Source organism: Pezoporus flaviventris, unplaced genomic scaffold, assembly GCF_033815535.1.
Source record: "Pezoporus flaviventris isolate CSIRO_AGI_PZ_B2104156 unplaced genomic scaffold, CSIRO_AGI_Pfla_v1 ptg000090l, whole genome shotgun sequence".
Taxonomy (NCBI): Eukaryota; Metazoa; Chordata; class Aves; order Psittaciformes; family Psittacidae; genus Pezoporus; species Pezoporus flaviventris.
Window position 1 is genome coordinate 792,764 of NW_026892638.1, and position 24,637 is coordinate 817,400.

The following is a 24,637-nucleotide window of genomic DNA, read 5'->3' on the forward strand; positions in this document are numbered from 1 at the left end:
ATGTTTTCTGAAAAATGACAGAGGGTGCCCTGTGGTCCACAGTAGGGTAGTAAGGTAGTAAGGAAGTAAGGTAGTAAGGAAGCTGAAGTTTATCAGGAATGGGGGCCTGAAAGAGAAAGAGCAGAACAGTTAAGAATCTGTATTAACATATGTTATCTAGACTTGAGGAAATTTGGATTAGCTGAAAATCAGAATTGTGTGCCCTACTTCTTATCTGGTGTTCTATATTTGACTTTCAGTTTGAACAGAGAGGAAGCATCAGTGCAGCCTGACAATTAGTATCATTGCTTACTAATGAGACCAGTTGGATCCAGAGGAACTGAGGTTATAATGAGCAAAAAGTGTGTTATAAATTGTTATATGAGCATTCTTTATAAAAATACCTTCACGTTATTTTTACTAGACATGACAACATGCAGCAGAAAAGAAAGAGTAAGGATTTCTGATTCATATTCAGAGTTGTTGCTGATTTTTGAGATTTTGTTTGCTAAAAACTTGAGGTTAAAACTTGCAAACAAATTTTGTGGTGTTTCTCTTCATATTGGTGTATCGCAGCAGAGGAGTAAGGTATAAAAGCTCAGAGCAGAGGCCAGCAAATTCCTTTTAGTCTCTATAGAGTTGAATCATTTTGCCTTTTTTTTACTTTGAGGCATGGACTGGTTTTGAGCACTTTATTTTTAATCAAGTGCTGGTACTTGTAGGCCATTTCTCATTAGTTTATCCAGTATGCTACCTTCGTGTCACAGACCTTCCCTTTTACTTTATTATGCCATCCCGAAATCATGTAGTTGTATGTAGTGTTGCAATATAATGGAGTGGTTCCTGTCAGTGAGGATTTTAATATTCCCAGTGTATAAATCCTTTTAATGGCTATTTAGGTGCTGCAAAACTTGCTTTCTTAGAGCAGTGGTTTTGCACCAGAGCATAAGTGGATCACTGTGTATTGTAATGAAATAGAAATATCTTTTAATGCCCTGAGACTCTGCTGGCAGCTTAAAGTTAAAATGGGGATTATATTTCCTAACTACAACTACTTGTGTAATAAGCAGAGATTAACACTGTTAATTCCCCTCAGGGAAGTGTTCTGCTGCTGCTCTAGATGTCCTGGCCAATGTATTTCGTGATGAACTTCTGCCACACATTTTGCCCCTTTTGAAGGAATTGCTCTTCCATCCTGAATGGGTAGTTAAAGAATCTGGTATCCTTGTTCTTGGAGCGATTGCTGAAGGTAAGGCAACAGTGCATATCATGTTGCTGAATTTTTGATCCGTTCCTTACAGGTGAATTTACGTATGCAAACAAGTGTATGTCCTTAGCTGGCTTGGTTTCATTGATTAATCTTTACATCTACTAATTGGTGACTGGAGTTATTTAACTTTCATTTTCAAATCTGTGCATGTTTGGGAGGCAAAATAGCTTAAGTAATTTGTTTTATTTCTCCCTTTCTCAACTCTGCAGCACATATTTATTGGTCTGTCATGAAATACTACCTTGATTTCCTAGAAGAGGAATATTTAATAAATTTGAGCCTTGTATTTCATTTAAGTGTTTTCAGAAATGGAGAAGACACTCCTGTGATGTCTGCTCTGAGCTCCTTTTTGTGGATGGTTCTCCAATTTAAATATGTTGACTTCTGCTCCTTTGTATTTACTCATTCTTGCTTGGCTTTTTGCCTGTATTTTCAGCATCTCTGTCCTTTTTGCAAGCTGAAGAAACACATTTGGGTCCATGCCTGGATTATCATCCTTTTCCCACAGTGTCTCATGAACATTTTTCTTTTTTAATAGAAAACTGTTTTAAGTTGTGAAAGGTAGAACTTTGCTGACTAGAAATGTGCAGTTTTTCCTTGCTAGTCATATTTGTATATTAGGAGAAAACAAAAAAAATAAATTTCTTAAGGAATCCTTTTTAATGATGTGATGATTTGTTGTCAAGGTCAAGTCTTTCTGTACTTGTTGTCTTGGTTATTTTGAGTAGACTGAAAAGGACCTCCAGCCTTTATAAACTAATTTTATTTGGGTGTACTTGCCATACTCCATTTAATAAAGCAGAATTTCTGGAGATTGGGGAAGCACTGAAGTAGAAATGTGACTGAAATAATTGGAGATTTTATTTTTTTTTATATAAGGTTTCTTTTTAGTACTTAATATAAATTAGGCAGGCTTTGTATATTGTAAAATTGTATTCCTACATGATAGAGAATGAAAATATGTCCCTTCTAGGAAACAAAAAAAAAAATTTGTTAATTCTGGTACTGCAATAGCTGTATTTTTTCTCCTAGGCTGCATGCAGGGGATGATTCCGTATCTTCCAGAGCTGATCCCTCACCTTATTCAGTGCCTCTCCGACAAAAAGGCTCTTGTGCGCTCCATTACATGCTGGACTCTTAGTCGCTATGCACACTGGGTAGTTAGTCAACCCCCGGACACATACTTGAAGCCATTAATGACTGAGTTGCTAAAGCGTATCCTGGATAGCAACAAGAGAGTACAAGAAGCTGCCTGCAGGTAAGCCAAAGCTTAAGCAAACAGCACTATCCATGACACTTCTTTATTGGAAACTATTTTAATGCCTTTATCAATCAATGCACAACTCCATCTCTTTCTTTTTGAGATCGGAGTAAATTCATAATTTCCTGGAGTAGTCGCAAGTTATTCCACATTGTTATAACTTGAAAAAAAGTTATTTAGTATTTCTCTTGTCCAGTTTTTGTTTTCAGAGTATGAGACTCACCAAACTAAGTAAGTTATTGTAGTAAAAGAAATTGTCTGTTTGTGACACTTGTTTATTTTCAATATATGATATTTCATTGACCAGAAATCTGGGTGGTTTTTAATACACATACGAAAAAGGTCAATACTGATCACAATGGTATACTATCCTATCATTTGATAACTGATTTTGTTTATATTTAGCTCAGGATTACCAAAACATTTGGCTTATGATTATTTCCAGGGATAGTCTCTTTCTCTTGAAGGGAGATCCTGGAAGATAAGATTCCCTTATCTCCCTTGTCTGCTGATACAACGAATTTAATGAAACATGCTTCGCAAGATTTGCATATTAAACACTTTCCTTTTTGCCTCTAAACCTTTTCAAGCATTGGGCTAGCAAATACCTTAGGCTTTAACACCTGTTCCAGTCTGTCTTTTCGTAGTGATGATAAACTGTTTCAGCAGGAAAATGGTGATATAAGACTAACAGATTCAGCTTCTCCCCCCAAAATCTGTTAACACTTTTCTTACCCAAAACTTGGTTGAAATATGCATGTAGTTGAACACAGCTGTGTTGCGGTTCTTAAATAACCTCATGGAATTAATAAAAACAACAGTACACCTGTTTTGGGGTTTTATTTAAAGTTCAAGATCAGATTTATAGCATGTTTTGAAATACTTTGTTTAGAGCAGAGATTCATTAAAATTACTGTTGCAAGTAAAAAAAATCAACTGTCTGGGAAACTCCACTTAACGAAAATACAAAGCTGTTACAAGTCAAAACATTTACTAGCTTTCTAAATTTCAAGAAAATACAATGTTCTTTCTTGGAGAGGGGTAGAAAGCTGCTTTCCTGCAGTGAATAGTTGCATAGATTGTTAGGGTCTATCAAATTGAAAATTAGTCATAGAATACTCAGCGTTCTCCATCGCTAACCTCTATATCATAACAGATGTCTAATGTTCTTTTCTGTATTGTTGAGAAACTGCTCCCTGCGCCTTTAGTTGGTGACACCCAAAAAGATATTTTATTGAAACATGTTTTTCTGCTCATGTTGTATGCCTTTCTGAAAAAATAATTCATAATAACACAATAGAATAACAGATAAATAAGAATGCTAGCTACTTAGTGTTTACCATTGCATTGTGTTAAGAAAAAAGCATTTCTGTATTTGGTAGCATGCTAGTAGGGGATTGTTTGCTTCATGTGGTGATGCATGCATTTTTAGTGCAGAGACAGGCTAATAATAATCTTGTTGACACAAGCTAGGCCAGTAAATCTTCAATAGCTCATAATTTTTTCCTTTCTCTACTGTTTTTCTAAAGCAGCATGTCCAGTGTGGGGGCTTTTTTTTGTTTGCTTTGGGTGGGTTTTCTTAATGCTGTTGTTCAGACACTTGACAGAAAACTTGAAATGTTTTTCCATGATGCCGTGGTGTGTGCTTTGACCAAGGCTGGCTAAAAGTGTTCGTCCTCTGTCTTTGCATTTAGTTTTCCATTTCTTTATGTATCTGGTTTTTGTGACTTTTTTTTTCCCCATAACATTTTGTCTGTGTGAACTCCTGAAAGTACAGGCTGATGTTGGCAGTCTACTGGCATAACAGCACTAGGGCTTCTATATGCAGTTACAGCATAAAGAGAGTGGGCTGTTTTTAACTGAAGTGAACAGATTTTCTAATGGTTCCTACTATTTCAGTTAGTATACTGAAACTTGTGTACAGTAATATTTTTTGGTGGGGGTTTCATGCATATACACACCAGGTTTTATGGTAGTATATTTTAATTTTGTTCATTACAGTATGAGCTAAATCTTACATGTTCAGTCAAAATAGATCAAGGTTATCTCAGTAACACCAATCTGAAAACATTTGGGATGAATTTAAGGACTAAATACAGTTTTATGTTTAAACAAAAGTGGGTAGGTTGGGGCATTTTGGGGTTGTCTTAGTTTGTTTTTTCCAGAATAGTAACTGACCTGGTTTTTTTTTTCTGTTCCTCAGTGCCTTTGCTACTCTAGAAGAGGAGGCTTGTACAGAGCTTGTTCCTTATCTTGCATATATACTTGACACTTTGGTCTTCGCATTTAGTAAATACCAGCATAAAAACCTGCTCATTCTTTATGATGCTATAGGAACTCTAGCAGATTCTGTAGGACATCATCTAAATAAACCAGTGAGTATACCTTATATTCTGTAGAAGCACTCCTCATAATTGAAAAACTGGTTCAGTGTTTTTTGAAGCATGATTTACATGCTATAAAACAGAAACACTATTATTTCTGTGTAGGTTTCAGTAACACTAAATATGTATGGGTAAATTAGGTAGACTGCATATACACAAACATTTGCCATTTTGAATACATGATTCAGTGTGGTGGTGGCTTGTGAAACATGTTTCTTACTGTGATTCGATTTTTTTTTTCTCATGCTCAAAGTTTTTCAGCTCAGAATAGATAGTATCTCAATATAGATGTGAAATGGGACTTCAGAGAAATTGGCAGAATGTGTGTTTTAATTTCTAATGACCACACTGTTTCAGTGACCACTTTTAAACATAACTAAGCTACCCCGTGTGTCTCTTTCTAATGTATTGGAGCACACTGTCAGTAGAAATTGTTTTATCAGGGAGACACACATTTTATATATCAAAACAGAGTCCTTTGGACAAAGGACAGAAAACACACAGGCAAATATAGTGGGATATTTTTTTTTAGTACACATATATTAACTAATGGAATATGCATACATGTCACATGTGTGCAACTTATGATGGTGATTGAAATTTATTTCTCTGTAGCGCTTCATATGACATAGACACACTAGAATAAAAGTTTTTAAGCTGTTTCCATAGCATTTTACTTGCAAGTGAAAATCCCACACCATCAGAAGACCTCTTTTTCAATCTCTTTGGCCCTAGCCATCTTAACATTTAACAGTACCAGGAGGAAGCTAAATGGAAGCTCCTGGTGATGTTGAGACTTCAGTCACACAGAATTTTGTATCTTCGGACACAGCATTAGCTGGTAGCATGTTGGCTCTTTAGATACCTTCTGGGAGTAGCAGCATGATAGGGATGCCATGCTCAATGTCCTTGTGACTCTGGCTGTGCAGTGACAGGGAAGATGCAACATGCAGCAGTTATACAGAATGAGTACGTGCATACTTCTGGAGGGATAGGAAATTACTTTCTTCGTGGGTAGTTAGTTGCTGGATGGAGTGGTTTCAGGAACTAGTGGGGGTGGAGCTGTAGCATCAGGGCAGTGGAAAATAGTTGAGAAAAGCAGGTGGCAGATGCACAGCCAGACTGCATGGCTAGTAAAAACATTTTCCATAGTCCCTGAGGCAATCGTACAGATTTATAACAACTCAGGCAGCTAGACTGGAACCCCAAACCTGGAGGAGCAGATTCACTCTGCAAAGGGACTTACATACTGCAGCAGTAAATCTTAGAACACAAATGGTAAATTCGAATATTGAACTATATATGCATATTGCAACAATGATTGAATTACATTATAACAGGGTCTTTTTGCTGAAAAAGTAGAATATAAGTTCATAATACATAATTTTCTAGCTTTGAAATAAAATAGTATGCAGTGAAGTGTTTCAGCAGTTGGTGTATTTTCATCCTAAACAGGAATATATTCAGATGCTAATGCCTCCATTAATCCAGAAGTGGAACATGCTGAAGGATGAGGATAAAGATCTCTTCCCTTTATTAGAGGTAAATGTTAGAATTGGGATATTTTTTAATCAACTTATCTTAAGAACTATACTTCCTACTATACATACTCCTACTATGAAGTAAGACTATAAAAGTTGAGAGTGCTAGGTATTTCCTATTATGGAGGAAGTATTCTGACTGTAGGAGGAAAATTTTGTGCCTGAGAAATTGTCTTAGGTTTAGAGGAAGTCTTTTAGGTTTTTATTGTTTTTGGTTTGGTTTGTTGTTTGGGGTTTTTTTTTGTGTTTTTTTTTTTTTCTGCCATTCTGGAGTGTTTGATGGGATTCTTTGAGAGGAAAAAATGTTCTATCCTTTTATTCTTGTCTTCTCTCTCCTTGCTCTCCCTTCATCCCTCCATTAAAACTATTGTCAGGCAAGCTGAAGGTATGAACCAGATCATGTAGTCTATTCTCTGTACTTTTCAAGTCTGAAACAAGAAAGCATCTCTAGAAAAATTAATTTCATAACTCTTAGGTAATGTTAGGGCTTGTACATACTCAAGATACTGAAGCTTAATATAAATGCTGGCAGAATTGTCGTAACTGGTGTTGTATGCACTATATTGGCTACGTCTAAGAAGATGATGCTGCTGAGAAATTTTCTCAACTGGCATACAGAGAAGAGAGTAACAACTTGCTGGTAGTTGCCTTGGCTCAGCTAACAGGTACTGCCTGTCTAGGTTGTGTTTACTTAATCAGTTACATGTGGGTATACTTAAAATACTAATATATTTTAATTTACCGCTTCCAAGTAAAAGGCACTTCAGGAATGTGGGGAAAGGTAGTGACTGTTTTCTGTCTTTTTTGTTAATTCCAGTGCCTGTCGTCAGTTGCTACTGCCTTGCAATCTGGCTTTCTTCCATACTGTGAACCTGTGTACCAGCGTTGTGTAAATCTGGTGCAGAAGACACTTGCACAAGCCATGGTATTTTTCTATTGCTATTCCAGTGCTTGCATTTTATCTCCTTAAACCAGTGTATTAACTATATAAAGCTAGGGTTTGCAGAGAAATCTGTAGCGTAACTATTGAATATGTAAATGACGCTGCAGTTCTGAAACTTTTTTTTATGCATACCCCTGAGAAAAATCTAATATGTTGAAAATGTGTACTTATTTGTTGCAGTTGCACAATGCTCAGCCAGACCAATATGAGGCTCCAGATAAAGATTTCATGATCGTGGCCCTTGATTTGCTCAGTGGTTTAGCTGAAGGACTTGGAGGCAACATTGAACAGCTAGTGGCTCGTAGTAATATCCTGACGCTAATGTACCAATGCATGCAGGTGAGATGAGTAACCTGTTTGATCTAAGGATTTTCTTTCTTAAGAGAGACAGAAACACTCCTAGAATTGTTACTTTTTTTGTTCTTCTCTTTAGGATAAAATGCCAGAGGTACGGCAGAGTTCTTTTGCATTGTTAGGTGATCTGACAAAGGCGTGTTTTCAGCATGTTAAGCCTTGCATTGGTATGTTTCATTTACATATTAAATAATTGTCTTACGAACTGATAAGAGGCTGGTTTAGCTATTGTTAAGCTGTGGGTTGCCTTTTCATGATGTAAGTTTCCATTTTCCTTCATCAGGAACAGTATCTAGTCTTCTGTCTTTCAAATTGTGTGCTTAAAATAAATGTTCTTATTTTTGTAGACAGTGCAAAAGTTAATTTTGTCCTTGATTTTTATGATGTAACAAACTGCCTGTTGTGCTGGAATACAGCAAAACAGATATATTCCAATTAGTATAGTTGCTTGCTTTGATAAATTCTTGAATTTACAGCTTTTTTTGTTCTACTAGAATATACTGTTATATAAAATTATATACATAAACTAGAAAACTTTGCGTGAAGAAAGGTTTTAGATGTTTTTTTTTTTGCTTTAATTGCAGTAAGGAAGTAACATCAGTTACACACTTCCGTGATGTTTGCTGGCTTTACCCACAGATACTCTTGAGATAAACTTAACTTGCCAAGTGAATGCTTGGATAAGCTTGGCATTTAGAATTCATTTGGCTGGTGCTATAATCTATCATTGTAACTAATTTTTTCTTCAAATTTAATCAAAAATGTGATTGCCTCCTCAGCTTTTTTTTTTTTTTTCCCCCCAAGCATAGCTGTGTACATAGCTATCCAGGTGATTTGAGGGTTGTTCAACTATACTATCAATTTGCAAGTACTTGTAGCTTTTTTTTCTTCTCCCCTCTTACCCTCACTCCCCCTACCCAAGCAAAGGAAGGGGAGAATAAAGGTTTCTAGAGTTACATAAAGCCTATTAGAAACATTTTTAAAACAGAATTTGGAAAGATCTGCATTGATCTGCTTAGATTCTAAAATTCAGGTTAATCTGACATATAGCAGAAGTATAGCTCTTGTAAATTCATGTGTAACACTTTCCAAGCATTTAAATAGGCTTACACTATTTCTTTAAAAAACTTCTCTTCCCCCTCCCCCCCCACCCCATGATCTTACAGTAATGGGACAAGATAATTGTATTGTGTGGTGAGATTTTAAAATGTTGCTCTTTCTAGCTGATTTCATGCCAATTTTGGGAACCAACCTAAACCCTGAATTCATTTCTGTGTGTAACAATGCCACCTGGGCAATTGGAGAAATCTCCATACAGATGGGTAAGATGTTTTTTTCCTTGAATCTCTGCACATTTAGCATGATTTGGGAGGTGGGGAGCACTGTGATACTCTCATGTAAAAATTTAAATAAAATCCAAGAGTCTTGTTCCTTTTTAGTAACTTCAGTTAGTTCCAGTTTAGTAAGTACCCAGTCTATTTAGATTATGTGTATTAAAGCTCATTTTCTTCTGAATATTCTTTTTTCTTTGGTTGTTTCAGGTATAGAGATGCAGCCTTATATTCCAATGGTGTTGCACCAGCTTGTAGAAATAATTAACAGACCCAACACACCAAAGACGTTGTTAGAGAACACAGGTACCCAAAAACTGATCCATACATGGTGAAGAGAACTAGATATTTTTTATAATTATTTTAAAAACTGCATAGGGCAACCACACCAGGACTGATTCTGTTGCTATGTATTTGGCTTTTATAAGCAAAAGCAACTCTGTTTTGCAGAAGTTCTTACAAGTCTCAGTCTTGAAGAAAACTATCATATATCTAGATTCCTAAGTGCTTTCTCACTTTTACAATATTTATTTATCTGTTTAAGTATTCTTCCAGTTTTATTTATGTATTGAATTGACAGATGTATGCAGTAACACTTAAAGACTTAGTTCACACTGATTTTAATATATGCATGTCCTTACATGTGTACTGTATATATATGTCTAGTTTCTGAAACAAACATAATTGGCATATATAAAACAAATAATGAACTTTCTGAATTTACAAAAAAATGTACTTTTTAATAAGATAAAGTTAAAAAAATCTAGATCTGTGATGGCAGTTTTACAACATAACTAAGATTCTGTAAACCTTCTACTATCTGGTCACTTAACAAATTCCTGAAAAGAATTCCAATAATGGCATGCATGTTTTCTGTTCTGGACCATAGCTTTGCCTTCCAAATCAATCCTCAAATGCCTTACTGAATTGAAATTTCTGAGGCTTGTTTCTTTTGCATTTATAGAGGGCATGTTCTGGTATAAGGAGCACCTTCCATACTTTAGCAAAACTTTATTAATAATTATGTTTCTGTTTTACTATTTTACTAATTGAGACTCTCCCCTCCCACCCCCTCTGTTTGAAAACTAATTGTCTTGTAAGGAAAGTATGGCTTAGTCATTGCACCTGACAAGATTTAAAATTATGCAAATACAGTGGTACAGTTGTATTTTTTGAGCTAAACAAGGGATTAATTGGAGAGAGATTTTTCAATGCATATTGTTCCTCTGTTATTCTCTAAACTTAAATGCTGCAGTTTCTCTGTTCCTGTTCCCTTCCCCCATTTGGCATGGAAGGTGAACTTAAAGTAAAAAATTACCTAGTTGTCTGGCATATTATAGGTACTACTTCTTGCGAAGATAATTTTGAAGCATACACCTACTTGTTGTGAAATACACCATGGAATAGTATAGCAATAAAAATTCTCTTTCCTCATGCCTCTGCCCAGACACCCTTACTCCACACTAATGGATGTGTAGCACCTGTAACAGAGAGGCATCCAGTACTTAAATGTTTGCTTCCATCATTGTTAGAAAATTTTTGGAAGCATCCAAACACTGACATTTTTTTCTTTTTTTTTTTTTCTTTTTTTTAATTCTCTGAATAGTTACTTTAAATGTGGGTGCATAACTGCAAATAAATGTTGAGTGTGGTGTATTTATTATAAGTTTGTTGTGGGGTATTGTGCTGTGTGCCACTAGTATGTGTAAGAATATCACTGTTTTCTGCTTTAGCTTCCTATGCAGTGAGCTATGAAAACACTTCCACGGAAGCATTAAACCACCTTAAATAAAAGTAATTGCGTAGAAAATAAACAGTACATACAAAAAAGTTGAGCTTTCACAGAGATTACTGTTTCTTGTACAGACCGTAGCTGTGAGAATTTACAGATAAAACTTAAAAATATATTTTCATTTGGAAGTAGCACTTCAAGTGCAGTTTTGTAAGTTATAAGTGCTGAAGATTTTAGACACTGCATATTGAAATTGAGTAACATCAGGACAAAAAAGTACATTGCCAGTGAGCTGCAGATGACATGAAGTGAATATATTTCAAACTGCTAGTATATCCTACACCAAACTTTTGTTGGAGAAAGCATCATCTGCTTTATTGCATGTTTCATGAAACTGTTCACAAATGCCTGTTAATTAGAGTGTTGCATAGTATGTCCCTTGAACATAGGTTTCCTTTCTCTGCTTCATATAAATCTGCTGGATTTTAGTATTATTCATGTATTTTGCTTCAAGTGATCCTGATACATTATTCCCCACCCTCTCCTTTTTCTAAAGATTAATCTTTTGTGAGTTGAGCAAACACCATTAAAACACATTTGCATGATGATATTTTCCTTCAGTCTGTCCCTCAGAACAAAGGACAGACCTACCTAATCATGTAATGAAGCAATTTTGCTTTTCATATATCTTTATGCCTTGGTATCAGAAGTCTGATTCTAACACAGCTCCTGTGAGGAAGCCTTTTGTGAACAGGAGAAATACTTGGATTAAAGAATCAGTTTTTCTTGCAGTCAGTTGCTGTGAGTTAGCAACCACTTTAAATCAGAGGATTTATGATATCATTTATAATTACAATGTTAAGAAGACAAATATTTCATGCTCTTTGAGAAGTGTTTCATCTATTAAGCATTTTCTAGACCACAGTATTTTCCATGCAAAAGTATTTATAAATGTATCTTTACTTATAAAGTAAACCTATTAAAATTTGAGTTCTAAATATTGACAAAAAAAAATTTAGAATGCTTGAATCTAAAATTGAAAACGATTAATTCCTTTTTATCAAGAGTATCCATAAAATTACATTTTAATAAACATTTCAAAACTTAGGTAAATTTACTGGAAGAGATTACTCTGAAGAGGACAGAATGACCGCTTACATGACAAAGCCTTTGGTTTTTAAATTGTGTTTTTGGTGTTCTCTCATTTACTTCTTTAATTTTTCTTTTACCCTGGAGAGTATACCATATATGTTGCTGCCTCTTATACAGGGGGTGGTAATAAACAGCACTGGTGAAATCTTATGTTTATTATCATACACAGATTCTGTTGGTTTCTGTTTCTGAGTTATTTGTTGTTTTTTCTTTATTTTTTCTCCTCCCCCCTCATTTGCTCATGTCTTGGTTGGCGTTTGGTGGTGTATAACCGTGATTGCGTTACCTTAGCAATAACAATTGGTCGTCTTGGTTACGTTTGTCCTCAAGAGGTGGCCCCCATGCTACAGCAGTTTATAAGACCCTGGTGTGTATTATTCAATCTTTTTTTTTTAATTCATTTTTCTTCACTCTCTTTCTTTCTTTCTTTCTTCTATCTCACTTTTAGATATATTTTCAGTTGGTTACAAAATCTCAATCCTTAATCATTGCCAACCATGTGACTAATCTTGTCCTATCAGGTTTGTGAGTTTTTAGTAGCACCGTCATGTATTCTTTATGTTGTGGCTAACGACTAATTTATGCATGGGATAAGATTGTCACATGCTTGCTGTGTTAAAGCTTGACTATGAAAGAGCATTTTAAAATCCACCAGAATGATAATACGATGCATGCAAATACTGTAGAATTTAAACCGTGCATTACTTAAAATTCAGTCTGAGGCTTGAATTGCTGTAAGGAATATATGTTATAGATTTGTTATGTATAAAATAGCTTGCTTGCTGCTGTAAAACTTAAATAGCTGTTCTGTAAGTGGTATCTGACATAATTCATACTGTGATAGTATTATATGTCCCGCTTCTAATAATGATAGTTTTTATAAATATTACAGATACATGTCTCTTTCGTATTTAATGGAATGCAGGTCACACTTTCTAACTGTATATAGTGCAACAGGAGAACGAGATTCTGTAGATGATCCCTCATGGGAATTTACTAATAAAGACTGTGCAACAAATGTTTTTCTAAGAGTTCAAAATAGGGTTTCAAATCATCTTAATCAGTGTGACTTATTCCATCAGATACCATGATCTAGTTCTAACTTGGTTGAAGAAAAAAGTAGTAGAGTTAGCTAAGTTTTGCTTTCCAACCTGCTAGGTGCACCTCTCTGAGAAACATAAGAGACAATGAGGAAAAGGATTCAGCGTTCCGTGGGATATGTACCATGATCTCAGTCAACCCCAGTGGAGTAGTCCAAGTAAGATACATGAATAGATTTAAACTTGTTTTCTTTACTCATGTGAAATGTAGTGAAAGCTGTATATGGAGTGTAAAAAAAGTTCAGCTTGATGTGATTCCCTGCAGTGCACGATGTAGCCTTATTATGAGGTCAGGGAGGCCAAAATGTTTATATTGCTAATGATACATATCAGGATGCTTAAGTAATTATCACCTAGCAAATGAAAGGAGAAGAGTCTTACTAAATTCAGATTTTGCCTTTTAATTACAAAGAATATGTAAGTAATGAACTTTGGTTAAAATAACTGTATTTTGATACTTGTGGGGTTCTAGTCAGGATCTGTATGAAAATCTAAGGCAAAAATTTACATACTTAAACCTATTTTCTAGATGTAACCTATGTTTTTAAAACAAGAAACAGGACAAAAACAGGAACCTCCCCTTCATTCTTAAAACTTGGGTAGGGAAGATACTGTTTCAACTTTGGATATGTTGCTTAGTCAATGTGACGAGGAACATGCATGTCTTTAAAATAAAAGGTACATCTGAAGAATACAGTGTGACTTGCTCTTTAGTCTCCACACCTCCAAAATAAAGTACCAGTGTAATATTTTCTAAGAGGAAAAAGAAGGTTATTTTCCCTCTTCTCTGTCTGTAATTCTTTGTGAAACACAAGAACACCTTGTTTTGAAATTTTCAGTTCATTTCACTTTTTCTGTACTTAGCATTTTTCTCTGCTGCTGTCCATTTGTTCTTTCACATTCCATAAGGGGAGGGCATGATCAAAGATTCTCCTCATTATCCCATCTCTCTGTCTTTGTAGTTGTTATCCTCAGTACCTAGCCAAAAACATGGGCATCACCAATTTAATGATTAAAGACTCATGTCTTACTAGTGTACTGGGAGGTAATGCATGACAGCGGATTGGGGGATTAGGGATTTCGGGGTGGTTTTAGTTTTAAGTCTGTGTGATGAACATTCTCTGTATCCTAGAAAAATCTTTTGGCTCTGCTTAAAGAAACAAAACAGCTTTTTTCCCCAATTGGAAATGTGTGAGAGAGTGTTACAACCGTATTCTTGAATTTCTTGCTGGTTATTAAGGTGATTGATTCTTGAACTTGGTATGTGTACTGAAAGAATTAACGTTAGACAGCTGTAGTGTGGGAGGGGACAGTTGGGGTTTCAACTGTGGTTTTATTAAATCAAAAATCTGATTAAACAAAGCAATTCCTACAATCAGCTATTTCTATTTCTGAACACTTAGGCATACAATAGCTTACTACTATTGTCTGAATTAACTGGAAAATAAATACACAAAAACAAAAGCAGTTGTTAATTATGATTGAAGACCCTACATAGTTCATAGAATGAACATCAAGTATTGTTTTCAGACATGTAAATTGAGATTTCTAACCTATATGATTGTTTAATCTTATAGGACTTTATTTTTTTTTGTGATGCTGTTGCATCATGGATTAGCCCAAAAGATGATCTCCGAGACATGTTCTGTAAGGTAAGGTGTCTAATATGACAGTATATCCTACGGGTAGTTGTTTTGGATCCTTTGGGTTTTTTCTTGTTTTCTGTTCCACTGTTAGCACTTACTGTATGTGTGGTTGTGGAGGCTTCTTTGCAAGGCCATACGTTTTCAGACAAAACAATATAAAAATCCTGTCCTAGTTAGCCTCTTGGATAACTGGTCTCGAAAGGAACATCATGTCCAGGAAATGCACAGCTGATGAGTATTTTCGTATCAGCAGTAGGAAACAGCAAATACTTACAAGCTCAAAAGGAAGTCCAGGATGCAGTCTGTGATGATTGTCCAAAGCAGTCTCAGTGAGTGTTTCTGCACTGGTCCTTCAGCATTGGACACCTGCTTCAGTTAGTTAAGACTCCTCTTTTTCAGATTCTTCCGAAGTCGTCTGTGTGGGATCTAATGCATTCAAACTAGACACAATGGTTCTTCTTCATGCAGTATAAGGCCACCCTTCCTTTTTAAAGTTTATTCTGTTGTGCTTTTTGCCATTCAGGAAAGGAGACAAAGCATTCTCCAAGTGATGGCATGCGCATTTTTAGATTACTTCTTCATGAATACATAACTGCTGTAGTCCAGTTAGGTGTTTGTCCAGCAATAATTGTGCCTTTCAGAAACATTTCAAAAAACCTGCTTGTTTTGTTTTGTTCTGTAGCACTAGAGCTGAGAGAAAATACCACTCCCAAGAGCATGGGTAGAAGAGCTGCCAGTGTTGAAACCTGATATATGCCCTAAGAATTTTATCACTCTGTAAAAGCAAGACTGAAGACTGTAGCTGAAGCTCACTTGCTTTAACTCTACTGGAAGATTATTTTAATAGTGTTCCTTTTGTCATACCTGAATGTTCTTAGATTTTCAGTAGTTTCTTGGCAGCTGGCTAATCTGACCCTTTGAGTTAGGAAAGAGAGGTGAGCCTGCTTATAGAAGGTCTCAGGGAGAAAAGCAGTAAAGTTAACTGGTGATACTGTAACGTCGTTATCACTATGTTCTGTTGAAGAACAGCTTGCTTGAGAATGTTGTGTTGAGCCTGAACTTGGTGCCATGAGCTTTAACTTTACTGTGAGGATATGTTCATGACTGACTATTCCACGATTTAGTATCATTGACTTTAGAACAGAAAACCAAAACTTTGGACTATCATTGCATAATTTCCTATGAGGAGGAGCTGTTTCATCTGCTTTTGTTCTTTCTAACGTTTGCCTTTCAACCTCCTGTTTTTAGAGCTAGCATACTAAGAACTTCTTTTGTGGGTTTCAGTTAATTTATTATGTTGGAAGGTCCAGACTGAAACCTGTAGGGCTTTTTTCCCCTCTTTCACTGGCTTTTGACTACCCTTGGCTGTGGATCCCTGTTCTTTCAAAACGCAAAAAATGTTAAGAGCTTCCTTTTTAGTAAGAGTTGTCTTACAGGTTCCATGGTAAAAAAAAAAAAAAAAAAAAGAAAAAAAAAAAAGAGTTCTCATAGTATGCTTTTGTATTTGTGCTAGGAATTGACAGGTTTTCATTCTGTTAAACTGCAGTTAACAGCTGGCTGTAGTTTTGGCTCAGCTTTCTTCCCACAACATACTGTACATTTAAAAAAGAAACATGAATACAGTAATCTTAACGTATATAAACTGTGTCAATTGGTAAAATATATACCATTCTGAAATGGCCTAACTAGGTTTTAAGTAATTTTGCTCATTAAAAATACATATAGATATGTATACACAGACTAATTTTTGTGGGAAGCTATATTGAGTATGTCACCCTTAAAAGAAAGCATTTCAGTGAAGAAAGACATTACTAGACTTCTTCTGTTTCTTAGTACAATTTAATTCAATATTAATTAAATACAATAAAGTCAATTAAATACAATTTAATTCAGTATTAAATTGGAGAATTCAAATGGACAGATGTACAGCAATATATACAGTTTGCACCTCACTGTATGTGTTGCTAGTAAATAATGTATCCTCTGTTTAGTAATTATCTTGACTTCCCATCTCTCTCTTTTGTAGATTCTTCATGGATTTAAAAATCAAGTTGGGGATGAGAATTGGAGGCGTTTCTCTGACCAGTTTCCTCTTCCCTTAAAAGAGCGCCTTGCAGCTTACTATGGAGTTTAACCTCATGCACTGTAGCTGCAGTCCCATAATTAGAGGTAAGCGCCCATATCTTCCTTGCTAAACAGAGCTGTGTAACAAACTTCCTCCCTGTTTGCATTACATGAAACATAAATAATTCATCAGACTAGGAATTTTTCAGATGTGCTTCCTATGAGAAGTTAAAAAAAAGGGGTGATAGTATACCTAAATGATGGTAGCTGTAGCGAAAGCACGTGACTGTCTTGCTTTATTTTTACAGCGAAATAGAAAGTGAGTGTATGATATGCACAATTAATGCATCATGATAAGGTTGGAAGCATAGGTCTAACAAAGCGCCTGTTCAAGTTTAAGAAGCAAATTATGAGTATAATCGTCAATCCCTTATATGAAAGATACAGGCTACTTTATGTCTTACAAATTAGTAATGGCAGATGTGGTCCAAGGAGGACTATTCCTCTAGGATAGGAAAGCAAGTTTGCTAACACTTTAGCAATGAGAAGTCAAACATACTCATAGCCACATATTAGGTGATCTTTGCACTGAATAAAGGATGTTATGCTGATTTGTAACTTTACTGTAACTGTAGAGCTTGATGTTTTGGGGAGTTTGATATGCTTATTATTGCCATGTCTTTGTATATGAATTCAGAATTGTTACAGTTTTCTGAAGAGAGTGAAAAGAACAACAAAGAACAGTGATAGTACATTCTAAAATAGTTATGTTGTTATACCACCTTGGTATCTGCAAGGTGCACATTGTATGAAGCAAATTTCCCATGTGTGAAGTAGTGTGATACTATATACTACCCAAAAAACAGGGTGAATTGTTTATTCATTCACCCTTTTTATGAATTTGATATTTGCTGTATAATTTTGTACTAAAATTACGAGTAAATCGTGTAATTCTGTTTTATTGTTGAATGGACAACTATTTAAAAGTCAGCCTAAGATTTTTTCAGAGTCAGTAATGTAAGAAGTCCTCTTTGAATTGCATGGTGATCTGGCCAGTGGATTAAAAATAAACGAATTTCAAACATTTAAATATTTTCTAATGAGGGCATTTTAGTTCTCTTGTAAAGAGGAATCCAAAGTGATAAAATCTGCCATTATTCTCAGCTTGACCTGAGAAGACACTATGCCTTCTCTAACAACATAGTTGTGAAGTTGTTAGTTCAATAGCAGTTATGTTTAATCTTCTTTCTCAATGTTATAACTACCTCATAATTTTGTGCTAAAAATGGATAAGCTTGTTAGAATATATAGGACTGCTCTTACTTGAAATCTAAGCTTAGCCACAATAGTGGAACTGTTATTGTAGCTTTAAAGCTTACATTGTTGTTTCATGAATAATAATTTACCTGATATAAATGGACTCTTTTCTTAACAGACTTAAAAAAAGAAAAAATCTAGGCATAAATTTGTTTTATGTTAAAGGGTGGCACCTACTGCTTAAAAAGAAAAGCAAAAAAGCTCATTGTTTATCACAGATCTGTCACTTAAGGTTCAAGGTAAGATTTAATTATACTTTTATCTTATTCTTTACAGGTCCTTCAGTCTGGGAGACTATGAGGGAGCCTCTGCACCCAGGGAAAATGTTACCCTTTACTGGGGGGAAGGGTAAACCAGTAGGGAAAACAGTACAATCCCAACCCTACTGGGAGGGGCGGGAGGGAGGTGTTGCCGTCACTGTATTAAGTCGATGTTGGGAAATGTTTTAACATCTGGAGCCTTTGTGGGTGGAAATCTGTCTCCTATTACAACTCTGCACTGGATGTGAAGAAGAAAAAAAAAAAGGAATCTAGTCACAAAACAGCACATTTTGGAATACTGTGGGGAATTATACCAAAATAAGAACCATATAATTGAACCATAGGGATACGTAAAGAGGAAATCTATTTTGCGCACAATAAAAGAAACCTAAGAATGGGGGTCACAAACAGCAAAAGGCTTTCTTTTTTCTTTTATGTTTTTTAAGTAAGGGTTTTCTACATTATTTCATCCTGCTTGATGGGATTCCTAGGTATTTGCATGTTGATGAAGAACTACACAAATGAAGTTAGTACAGTTAAAATGCAGCTTGTGTCTGTGTTAGGAGCAGGCACTTGCAGTGTACACTATAGAAACCCCATCATAAAGTAATAAAGGTTAAGTTGGACAAAATGAAGCAACCTGCAAGCTGCCAAATGAGTCACTCCTTTCATGTTTAGGGTAAGGGGAGGGTCACTTCAAAGGAAAGATTGACATTTTAATTTTTAACATTAAAAGAAGAATTAAAGTAGTGGATATGATTTGATTATTGTACTTCATTAGATTTCATTTCTAGAGTAAGGCATTATTCTTAACGTGCAGTTTAAGGTTCAGGCATGCGTTCTGGCTCATAGTGATCAGAAGTAACTTTAATTAGTGGGGAAGTAGCATGCTTGCATCACATAGAGTGAAATTGGTATACATTTACCTATGTTGCGCCAGTTTTGTGTTACAGTTTACCAATTCAATATAGCCCTGCATTTAAAATTCCTTTTAAGATTCTGTGGATTTTATTTTTATTAAGAATATAGATATAAAGTACTGTAGTTAACGATTAGGCCTTGAAATACCTTTTTAGGATCTGTTAAGAATAAGATTGATATTGTATTGTGTGTAACCTGCACAATGTGGAAAGCTGATATAGCTGTGCAAAATACTTGCCTCTGTGCTGTCAGTGTGATGTGCTTTCTGCATGGTTATATACTAGTGATTTTATCAGAATCTCTAAAAATGAGTTACATGGTAAGACCCGTTAAAGGCTGCGTAAATGTTAGTTGGCACGTAAAGACAATTGTAGAAGTTGATGACATGATTGCTCTATTTGTGTTTATTCCCACTCAACATATTCTACGCTTTCTTTTTGTTCAAAGCATGATCTTAAAGAGATGTTTAAGTTGATGGATGTAATGCAGGGTATCTACACTGTATCGGCGCATGTTGGTGGCCCTTTGTGATGTAGTTAAATGCACAAGGGTGCAAGTTTAAAGCTACGGAGTGAAAGTTGGTTTGGATCCTCTTCATTTCATTTGTTTAGCTTTTCTGTTGTGGTTTTTTTTTTTTTTTTCCTCTACTTACATGTATTCCTGTGAATAAATCCTTGTTAAGTTAACCCTTTACTTTTCCTTCCATGTGTATTTTCTTATGTACTGTGAATGTGAAATCCTAACTGGTACACTTGATCTTGTGTCCATCTGAAAGTGGCAAGTCTTTAATAATTTAGATTGCCTAAAGAGTATCCCATGATGATAAAGGAAAATGGAGAGATTTTTAACTCTGCTGGTCAGAGGTGAAGCCACACCTTTCCATTTTTCAAGTGCTGCATAATTAATCTGCAAAACAAAGTTAAGCCATAACAGCCTTTTTGTAGATTTAGTTTCTCACCTTTGCATTGCAAAATGGATACTGGATAACAGTTCTGGAGGTTTTTGTTTGGTTGTGTTTTGTTGGGGTTTGTTTTTGGTTTTCTTTTTCCTTAAGAACTTGCTCTTTGCATGGTTCTGTTCTTTGACTGTTGAATGATTTAGCCATTGCACTGAAGTTGGAGCTGTGTGAGTGTGAACTTATAAATGCTGTTTAAAGAGGTTTGATTTTTTTTTTTCTTTAAATGCATGGTAGCATGCACGTTTTAAATGCTCCCCACTTCCCTTCCGTGGGTTTTTGTTGGCTTTGCAAATTTTTAATGGGTTATGCCTGAAGAAGAGTTTGAACATGTACTATATGAAGTGCATTCGGTAATGCTAGCACATAGTATTTATTTGATTTGGTCAAAATTGCATGTGATAACTTGCTTTCAAATGGCATTGCTTTGGTCACAAGTATAAAATTCCGTCTTAACTAATTACTCTGAAGTTAATTAGTGATAGTCACTAAAAACACTTTAAAACCAAATTCTGAAAGGAAAAAAAAAAAAAAACACACACCCCAAACCTTTAATATGTAACAAGGTGGGATATTATTTTGGACCCAAACTTGTTTTGAGTGTGTTTGAACATTAAGGAAGAATTTCAGAGGAATTACATTAAAAAGTCTGTAGATAGAAAATGTGCTCAAATAATACTGTAGCATAACAGCTAGAATCTGAGTTTAACTAAACTTCTTAAATTTCAGAAAGCCCCTTTAACCAAATAAAACCACTCCACCTCACCTTGTATTAGTTTAGGATGCCACTTTTGTATATACATATTTTAATAGGTATTTATACAGATGTGAACTGATCTGGTATAACAGCGAGGAAAATAAATAAAATAAGGCAGAAATAAACAGTACTGACAAAAATAGTCTTTTGTATCAGTAAGTTCTCTCATGGTATATTTTAAAGCAAATAAACCATATTCCTAACACATCATATAGCGCAGAGATTTGCAGAAGCCATTTAGGGTATACTGTGAGGCAAGAAAAGTTCTGAATCAGCGTTAACATTTATAATTCAATTATTGCATCATGGGATATATAAAAAGCATCTTAATTCTTGTGGTGTAGTCTTGACAGTTATTGAATGTTGACTGAATGTTTCTACTGGTAGAATTGTGAGTTTGTCTTTGTTACATTCCAGTGTTTCTGCCTCTTGGCATGCTAAAAGCACGGCTTACTTCATTTGCTCCTTACACACTGAATAAAGTGCTGTTAGTGTGCTAAACTACAGAAATAGCCGCTGCTAAGTAATGATGTAGATTTTCTACTTGAATACTTTTGTTGTAGGAACCTCAGGAGGTCAGTGTTTACTGTTTTTATATATGCCTTTTTCCTGTTTTAAGTTTCCCTTTTGAAGGATTCTGAGAGTGAAAAAAGCTGCTGATCAACCTAAGTTGGTAACAGAAAGTGTATTGAAAATCCTTATAAATGCATCTTTTTGGCAGTTCTAAATTGCTGTTGAATTAGTCTTAAGTGAAGTTCAATACTAAATTTTTTTTCATTACACGTTCAGGAAACAACTTGTTTCATTTAGGGGAGAAATATCAGAATAGTTCATTATTTTAGCCAGTGCAAGAAAAAACAATAAATTTTGTAATTTTTTTCCAAAGCTTGATTATTTTCTAAATCAATGAATATGTATATATTTAAATTGTAATAAGATAATTCCTATGCTTTAGTTTATTGCTCCTTAAAGCTTGTACTCAGAAGATAACTTTCAGAAGAATGGGTTTAAAGTTTATAATCATTATCATTTTTAAAAGTTCTGAAGTAGCATAAATTTTGTAACAATATGGATACACACTGTGATTTTTTTTTTTTAGGACTTTAGTTAGGACTTTTATGTTAGCATCAATCTTAATTACTTAGACTGCATATATTGTATAATAGTAAAATGTATATTTTCAAACTTCAAGTGGCTTTCCTCAAGTGAAACTCATTGCTACTTAGAAATACTCAAATACTAGCTTTATCTCAGGTGAATACTCTTGTACCCTTTCTTTTCTTTTTTCATTTTTAGAACACATGCTAACAAAAATGTGTCTTAATTATATCAGTTTATGTATTTCATTCAGACAGCTCCTCTATCTTAATCTAAATTAACCTTTTACTGGGGACAATAATGACTTTTGCTTCACCTATTTTATTCATATTGAATGTATTAACAGATAAGATGCAAAACCATTCTTCCCCTGAGGAGAATGCATCCATATTCAAAAAACTGAAATATTTATTGCAAAATGCTTTAAATGCAGCATTATATTGGAAATAATTTGTTTCTGATTTTGTTAAAGGAAGAAGTGGCAACTTAACACTAACTGCTTCAATACTGTCTTTTTCATGGGGATGATAGATGCATAAAGCTTCTATATAGGGTCTAAAGAGTAAATTTTTGTCTTAGATAAAGGTTAAGCTTTACAGTGAAATGGCAAAACATTCTGCAGTTATCTCAGATGCTGGTGTAGTTTGCGTACATATTTGTTATATATTATGTAAGTATTTCCAGTAACCTCATCTTGGCTAAATAAAGCTTGTTCAGTAGCTGTGTGTTTCACTCACCTATGCATTCTCCAGAATGACTTGCATCCATCAGTCTTCTAGGTATTATTCTCCAATAGAAATTTTGTGATGCAGGCTGATGCTTGCTTTTTGCACTTAATGGTTGGAGCAAGCCAGCTTTAGATTATTTTAAATGGGACACTGAGGGGAGTCCTCTGGCTGCTTGCCCTGTAGAGTATACTCTGCTAGAATAACCATGATGCTTACTTGAATGTACTTACATGAGGGAGGTTTAAAATGGCTCCACAATATGAATTGTTGTGTGGTGTTACAGTGTATTTCAAAATAAGCCGAATCCACATCTCAAAGAATTCAGCACTTACAGTACAGTATCATTTTTCTATAAGCTGCTTCTATTGTGCTACTTTTGCCTTGGGTATCTATTTCCTTATTTTGGGTGAGCAACAAAATTGAGAAGGCCTGGGTGTTTTTTGTGAGGAGAGTGATTAAAAAAAAAAACAACACACTGGTATGAGCACGTCCATTTGGCTGTTGAAATCTCCAGTGTAATCTTTTTTTCATGGGGATAGGTAGTTATGTTGTGCATTGTCTGACTTACTAATACTAGACACGTCTAAAATTTCTAATTGGATGCAGTATACAAAATAGTTTAAAACTAAAGGTGACTGGATCTTTCTGCTGACAACTTAGGTTGTATGAGTTTTGCTTGAAAGCTTTAAATCTGATGTGTCTGTATCTGCCACAATGTTGGAATGTTTCCTTCAAACATATCCTCCTGCAACCTCTCAAACTGTACTAAATTTGAGTGATATTTCTTGAAGTCTGCCTATGTGCTAACAGAACTTCATTTTAAATAGAATATGGTTTTAATTTTTGATAAGCTGCTGAATTTTAAAGAGTTTTTGGGGCCACCAAATATTTTGGATCATGCAGAGAATATATATTGTACTGTAGTAATTTTGTATTTACATTTGTATGATGTGACATAATAGATGTGAATGTTAATCACTGCTTGACTATGTTAATAAAGTTGTTTAAATATAGATGTTGCATTCCAATTTTTAATGAGAGATTAAATTTTCATATTAAATTTATGGTTTTTGCCCAACCCAGTAGCACACTCTTCTGGTTCACGCATGAAAGTTCTGGAGTCTCTTGCATAAGGATTTATATTTGACCTAAAATAAAGTTGTCTTTGGATAAGTTAAGGAAGTCAGTTCAGTTTAGATGCTTTATGCTGGCAGATTGATGTATAAATAGGAGTGTTGGGTGATAACTGGTAACTGCTTTACTATTGCGACATGCTGTATTGACTGTATTTTTGTTTCAAACAGCTGATGTTTGCTAAGTCTGACCAAATTAGGGGGATGGGAGGGGAAGGGAGTTATTGTTTGTGCTATCAATAATGTGACTTAAAAAAGGAGCTAACTGGAAATAAACTAAAATTATTCAAAACTTTGCACCAAAACTTGAAGTGGTCTTAGTCTAATTTTATCTAGCTTTTATGGGACTGTGATAATACAAACTATTTAAGGATCTGTCCTTCATTTATATAACTTTCTGATACACAAGTCTCTCAAATGGAAGTATGAAACTAACAGTAGTAGCTCTCTAGGCAAAATCCACCCATGTTGATTGGAACATTTTATGTTCAGTTCCAATATTTAGCAGTTGGTCAGTAGCATGTAGACAATTCAGACAATCGCAAGTGTCTAGCACAGCTTCCATAGTGCAATTATTAAATTCATTAAAATGCATCTTTATAATTACATGTTAATAAAATAGATAGAAAAATTAATTGCTGCATACTCAGCTGAAACTCTGCTTAATGAAGGACTTTGATTTCTGCCTCTGGAAAGGGAAGAAGGCTATGG

The 24,637-nt window shown here is 35.0% G+C and overlaps 1 protein-coding gene across 2 annotated transcripts in view; it reads left to right on the plus strand.

The window, feature by feature from the left end:
* Positions 1 to 23,806, plus strand: part of TNPO1 (transportin 1) — a 65,815-nt gene extending 42,009 nt beyond the window's left edge. Inside the window, exons 12-25 of one of the 2 annotated variants that reach the window (XM_061475865.1) lie at positions 1,076 to 1,228; positions 2,282 to 2,507; positions 4,714 to 4,885; positions 6,350 to 6,436; positions 7,253 to 7,360; positions 7,559 to 7,717; positions 7,812 to 7,899; positions 8,956 to 9,054; positions 9,274 to 9,369; positions 12,239 to 12,314; positions 13,106 to 13,205; positions 14,625 to 14,699; positions 16,720 to 16,862; positions 18,351 to 23,806. In XM_061475865.1, the coding sequence (XP_061331849.1) occupies positions 1,076 to 1,228; positions 2,282 to 2,507; positions 4,714 to 4,885; positions 6,350 to 6,436; positions 7,253 to 7,360; positions 7,559 to 7,717; positions 7,812 to 7,899; positions 8,956 to 9,054; positions 9,274 to 9,369; positions 12,239 to 12,314; positions 13,106 to 13,205; positions 14,625 to 14,699; positions 16,720 to 16,827 (1,547 nt within the window). In that variant the 3' untranslated portion in view covers positions 16,828 to 16,862; positions 18,351 to 23,806. Of the gene's footprint in view, positions 1 to 1,075; positions 1,229 to 2,281; positions 2,508 to 4,713; positions 4,886 to 6,349; positions 6,437 to 7,252; positions 7,361 to 7,558; positions 7,718 to 7,811; positions 7,900 to 8,955; positions 9,055 to 9,273; positions 9,370 to 12,238; positions 12,315 to 13,105; positions 13,206 to 14,624; positions 14,700 to 16,719; positions 16,863 to 18,350 lie in introns of those variants that run through there. The other variant, XR_009747303.1, reaches the window with a different exon arrangement.
* Positions 23,807 to 24,637: the final 831 nt, after the last annotated feature.